Below are 6,705 nucleotides of genomic sequence, written 5' to 3' on the forward strand. Positions count from 1 at the left end.
TTTTTTTTTCATCATATATAAAAAAAGAATTCATGCCTTTGCACTAGCCATCCAAACTCTACATTTTAACATTCGAGTAAGGTACACATTATCCTTGATAGGATCGGGGCCAATGTTTCGAGCATAGTTCTAAATTAGCCACCCTCAATTTTAGTCGAGGTGCACATTGTCACTAAGGACCAGGGCCAAAATAGAAGTTTCTTTCCCACACCATGTATCAATTCACCCTTAGCTATATCAACCAACATTTTCCAACCCTTCTTCTTAACATAGTGCATTAAGGATTTTCATAGGATCAAAAGACTTGGTATCAAACAACGGGTTTCGGCTTATCATGTGGTTTATCAATAAACAAGGCTAAAAGTTCAATGGGGCTCACTAGGGATAAATTCAATGGTAGGCATACAATTAGAGTTAAGAATTGGCTATTTCAAATAAACACCTCAATCACATTCCCTAAGTCATACAAGCTACTAATTCAACACACACAAGGCAAGTTCTAGCTATCTAGTTAAGAAAGAACCAATCAATTCTCACCACACATGGCATTATGACACATATAAGGATATATCAACTAACATGCTCATACAAGTTGCATTACGGTATTACTACACAATTAAGCCTATTTTCATTTTATGTCGAGTCAAACTTAAGAACACATGCTAGTTACAAGGTCAAGATTCTATTGCATTTTTTTCACATGTGACTACCTATGACGTTTGGCTAACTTATTCGGACATAGATTCAAAAGACCAATGTTGGTTTCTCAATCCTACTCTTCTATGTGACTAATTTTCCCTTAAGACGATCGTTATCCATCGATCATTGGGAACTGTCACTCCTAAGACGACTCTAAGACTCAATAAAGCAATAAACTAATCTTATTCGGTTCAAAGAGACAATCCTCAGTAAAAGTACCGAAAACAAACTCTGAGGAACCCAATTTTTTTTTTTAACTAAAAACTAACACTAGACCCGATAAAGCAGTAAACAACAATATACAACAAAGAACATTACCCCACCCCACAGTTTAAAAATAAGCATTGTCCTTAGTGCATAAATAAAAAAAAGTATAAGGTTAGGAAGACTCCCTGGAGCCTCTAGGCCTCTCGTCACCGCTATCGAACACCATCAAGGCATTCATCTCCTTATCTACAGCATCATCCTCCTCATCATCCATAGCCTCATCAACAGTAGCCTCATCATCATCCAAATGCTCCAAAAAAGCAGGACCAGACCTGCACAAAAAGGCTGCACTCTCGATCAATGGATAGCGATCCGCCAAGGTCTCCATCTCCTTGTCAGTCACTGGCCGTCCCTCTATCCACAACTGCAGCTATGCCATACCGAACATTCTTGCCATGTCGCTGTCATCACGGGCTTGCCTCTCTTGAGCAGACAAGACAGGTCTATGGGACGTGTCGAGTGCCTTTGTTTAGGTCACATAAACTAACTTACCCATCAAATCCGGGTGATAAGCAACAGTCATGTCTATCGTTTCCTCTTCAATACCCTCACTCCTCAAAAAATGGGTGATCAATCTCACGTAACAGAACCTCCACCTCATATTATTCTTAAATTTCATCATACTTTGCCTCAGGATAGCCCCCACATTAATGGGCATGCCCTTCATCAAAATATATACTAATACCACCCTATCTCTTGTCACCCCAGTCAGATGTTTAGCAGGAAGCAACACACTACACACTATCTTTAGCCACACCTTAACAACCTGATTAAAGCTAGCAAAATGGAGGGTATTATGCCTCCCAGTGTCCTCACTCCGCTCCCACCTAGTATTTGAATCAACCCCACACAAGGTATGTCGAATATCCCTGTAAGGAGGTTTATCCTTCAAGTCATTAAATAGATCAGGGTCATAATTCGGGATTCCTAACAACTTATTCAGAATTCGGGTAGAAAACTTAACATCTTTCCCCTAACAGACACATTTTTATATTTTGTTTCAGTTAGTCAATTAGCATAAAATTCTCTCACTAATGTCAAATTGCAATCCCTCAGATTTTCAAAGATAAACCGCAATCCCAACTCATTAACAGTCCGATATATATCAGGAAATTGCGACTGTAACCGTACCTTATTCACAAATTTGTTGCCCATATACTTCGCCTCTCTTAGGCATTCAAACCATTCCCAACCATACCTTTCCACAACCTTTATACCAAATTTTTGTATCGGTCCCCGACCATTAGAGGACCCAAAAGTTTTACCCTTTGTACTTCGCTTGGAACCCGTCACATTGTTTACTTTTGAAGCCATCACCACTTGTGAAAAGAAGAAAAATGGAGAAAAGAAAAAAATTAGAAAAAAATGGGGGGGGGGGGGGGTGGGTAGTGGCGAGGGGAAATTTTTTTTTTGCTTCTTTTTTTCTTTTTTTTGAGTGAGAGATAGAGAGTTTGGAGAAAAGTAGTGTTGGAGTTATGGGTGGGGAGGTTTTTGAAGATGAAAGGTGAGAAGAAAAGAATGAATGGTTTGGGGAAAAGGAAAGGTTTAATGGTGGAAGTTAAAGGATGTGGGAGAAGAGGAGTGGGGGTTAATGGAGGTAGTGGGAAGTGGAAGAAGATGAAGAAGAAAGAGTTTGGAGGATTTTAGGGGTTTGGGTCAGTTGGGAGAAATAAAGAATAGGGGATGAATTTGGGATTTGAGGGTTTTAAGGGGTGGGTCGGGTGAAATCCGGGTCGAAACCCGAATAAAATTTTTTTTAGGCATAGGGGCAATGGGAGGGGCAACGCGCCTGAGATGGCGCTCTGACGCGAGAGGCCTGGCGCGGCGCGCTCCTCAGCACGCCTGAGAGTACTCTTTGACGTTCGATGCCAGGCGCGGCGCGCCAACAAGTGCGCTTGGCTCCAGTTTTTTTTTTAATGAAAAGCTAAGTTACGAATAATGAAAAATACAATCTAGCTAAAACTAACCTATATTCTAAAAAAATTAACTAAGCTGCTAAATTTTTTGAAAATAAAGACGAACTACTTATCTATTAAATATTGTTCATGGGTTGCCTCCCATGTAGCGCTTGATTTAATGTCGCGACACGATGCAACTTGGATCATTCATCATTTAGCTCAAGAGGCTCCCGATTATGATCTGAATCCTCACCAAAGTAGTGTTTCACCCTTTCCCCATTGACCAAGAACGTAATGCCAATCTTATCTTTAAGTTCAACAACCCCATGTTATGTCATTCTGACCACTTCGAAAGTACCACTCCACTTCGACCTTAGTTTTATGGGGAATAACCTTAGTCTAGAGTTAAAGAGTTGTACCTTATCTCCCGGATTGAAAATACGAGCTACTATGTGCTTGTCATGCCCACCTCTTTGTCTTTTCTTTGTATAACTTGGCATTCTCATATGCGTGGAGCCTAAACTCCTCAAGCTCATGCAGCTGATTCATTCTCTTTTTACCGGCTAGCTCAGGGTCTAAGTTCAGCTTCTTGATCGCCCAATATGCTTGATGTTCTAATTCTGTCGAAACGTGACATGCTTTCCCAAATACTATGTGATAGGGAGAAGTCCCTATTGGTGTCTTATATGCAGTCCTATATGCCCACAACGCATCATCTAATTTCTCAGACCAATCTTTCCACTGCGCATTCACCATTTTCTGCAAAATTTGCTTCACCTCTCTACTCGAGACCTCCATTTGGCCACTCGTTTAAGGATGGTAAACTGTAGCAACCTTATGACGAATACCATACTTAGCAAGAAGGTTTTTAACAAAATGGTTAATGAAATGCTTACCTCTATCACTTATAATTGCCTTTGGAGTGCCAAAGCGAGTGAAAATGTGCTTCTTTATGAACTTTATCACCACCATTGAATCATTAGAAAGAAGAGAAACCGCCTCAACCCATTTACTAACATAATCTACAGTCACAAGAATGTATTGGTTTCCACTAGATGGTGGGAATGGACCCATGAAGTCAATACCCCACACATCAAAGATTTCCACCTCCAAAATGTTACTTAGCGGCATCTCATGTCTTCTTGAAATAGTACCCAACCTTTGGCATTTATCACACCCCTTCACAAAAGCAATAGAATCTTCAAATAACAAGGGCCAAAAGAAACTAGATTGTAGTACCTTATGAGCAGTGCGCTCTCCTCCATGGTGACTTCCATATAGGATAACATGACAACTTTCGAGTACTTTGTGAACCTCAGTTCCAGAATGCACCTTCTCACTACCCGGTCTACACCTTGCTTGAACAAGAATGGTTCATCCCAGATATAGAACTTGGCATCATGATTGAGATTTTTCTTTTGTTGGGTGGTTGCACCTGGAGGATAATCGCCACTTACTATCAAATTCACAATATCTGCATACCATGGCACTTGAGAGATATCTAATGCCATCAATTGTTCATCCGGAAACTCTTCCCGGATTTGCTCACCTTCATTCACCTGTGAAAAATCCTCCAACATAGATAATTGATCTGCTATTTGATTCTCAGTACCTTTCCTATCTTTGATCTCAAGGTCAAATTCTTGGAGAAGTAATATTCATCGAATCAGCCTTGGTTTAGCATCCTTCTTGTTGAATAAGTACCTAATAGTTGCATGGTCAGTAAAAACAATCACTTTAGTACCTACCAAATACGATCTAAACTTGTCGAAGACGAACACTAGAGCCAGCATCTCCTTTTCAGTCGCTGTGTAATTAGCTTGTGTAGAGTCAAGGGTCTTGCTTGCATAATAGATCGAGTGGAACACTTTCTTCTTTCTTTGTCCCAACACTGAACCCACTGCTACGTCGCTTGCATCACACATGAGTTCAAATGGTAATCCCCAATCAGGAGCAATTAAGATGGGAGCCTCAATTGAGTTCCTCTTCAACATCTCAAAAGCTTTCAAACACATCTCATCAAAGTCAAACTTCACCTCCTTCTCCAAAAGACTACACATAGGTATGGCAATCTTGGAAAAATCCTTCATGAATCACCTATAAAAACCTAAATGACTAAGAAAACAACACACACCTTTTACAGAAATGGGAGGGAGTAATTTCTCAATAACTTTTACCTTAGCCTTATCAACCTCCAAACCAGATTTAGACACCTTGTGTCCCAACACTATCCCCTCTCTTACCAAGAAATGGCACTTTTCCTAGTTTAGAACTAAGTTAGTGTCTTCACATCTAGTAAGTACTTTATCAAGATTTCGGAGACATACCTCAAAAGACAGAAAAATCATCCATGAACACCTCAACAAAGTCTTCTACCATATCATGAAAAATGGCCATCATACACCTTTGAAAATTCGCCGGTGCATTGCAAAGTTCGAATGGCATGCCCTTGAAAGCATATGTGCCATAAGGACAAGTGAACGTGGTCTTTTCCTAATCCTCGGGTGCAATCAAGATCTGGTTGTAACCAGAATATCCATCTAAGAAAAAATAGTACTCCTGCACTGCTAGTCAGCCAAGCATTTGATCAATGAAGGGAACAAGGTAGTGATCTTTCCGGGTAGCATCATTTAGTTTCCAGTAATACATGCAAATTCTCCACCCGGTCACTGTTCTAGTAGGAATCAACTGATTCTTTTCATTTCTTACCACTGTCATACCTCGCTCTTTAGGAACACATTGTACCGAACTTACCCACTTATTATCAGAGATTGGGTACACAATTCCAACATCTAGCCACTTTATGACTTCTTTTCTTCCCACTTCTTTCATCACAGGATTCAATCGACGTTGATGTTGTGCTTTGGGTTTGTGATCCTCTTCCATGTAAATTTTGTGCATGCATAACGCCGGACTAATCCCATGAATATCAGCCATTTGCCATCCAATTTATTTCCTCCTCCGCTTTAAGATCATCAATGTTGTATCAACCTGTAAGTCAAACAATTCTGCAGAAAGTATAACATGCAAAGTTTCATTAGTACCCAAATAAGCATACCTTAGGTGAGCCGGCAGAGTTTTAGTTCCAACGTATGGGCTTCTTCTATTGATGGCTTTGGTGGGGGGCCCAACTCGCGATCTAGTGACTCCACTTGATTCCTACGAGTGTCTACTAGTGCTAGATTTAGGCATGATTCAATCTCTTGAGCTTCAGTGTCTCCCTGTATCTCATGACTCACTAACACTTTTTCTAAAGGATCTTCGAGCACAACTACTTGTGATTCTACTATGCGATCTACCACCGTAATAACAGACAACTCTTCATAAATAGAAGACAATTTTAAAGCGCGGTAAACATCAAATACCTCAACCTTATCATGTGCCCTCATAGTTAGTTGACCAGCTACTACATCAATCAATGCCCTACTCGTGGCCAAGAAAGGTCGTCCCAAAATGAATGGAACTTCAGAATCAGGTTCAAAGTCTAAGACCACAAAATCTACCGGAAAAATCAATGAACCTACTTGTACTAACACATCTTCTACCACCCCCTTTGGTCTAGCTATGGATCTACCAGCGAGTCGGAGAATAACAATGGTTCATTTTGGACTACCCAACCCAAGCTTTTGATACAAAGATAAGGGCATCAAATTTATACTTGCCCCTAAATCACACAACCCCCAGGCATGAACACTTTGCCGAATTGTAATCTTCACAGTAAAACTACCCGGATCTTTTAACTTTTTGGGCAACCTGTTTTGGATCCTTGAGCTGCACTCCTCAGTAAGTGCTATAGTTTCATATTCAGTGAGCCTCTTTTTTTGCTGACCACAATGTCCTT

General features: G+C 40.4%; 1 protein-coding gene across 1 annotated transcript; it reads right to left on the minus strand.

Moving 5' to 3' along the window:
- Positions 1 to 3,323: 3,323 nt before the first annotated feature.
- LOC125858818 (uncharacterized) lies at positions 3,324 to 3,662 on the minus strand. Its single transcript, XM_049538612.1, has one exon. It carries the CDS (start codon positions 3,660 to 3,662, stop codon positions 3,324 to 3,326), a length of 339 nt encoding a protein of 112 aa, XP_049394569.1.
- Between the last annotated feature and the right edge of the window lie 3,043 nt (positions 3,663 to 6,705).

The sequence above is a fragment of the Solanum stenotomum genome, chromosome 3 (genome assembly GCF_019186545.1).
Source record: "Solanum stenotomum isolate F172 chromosome 3, ASM1918654v1, whole genome shotgun sequence".
NCBI lineage: Eukaryota > Viridiplantae > Streptophyta > Magnoliopsida > Solanales > Solanaceae > Solanum > Solanum stenotomum.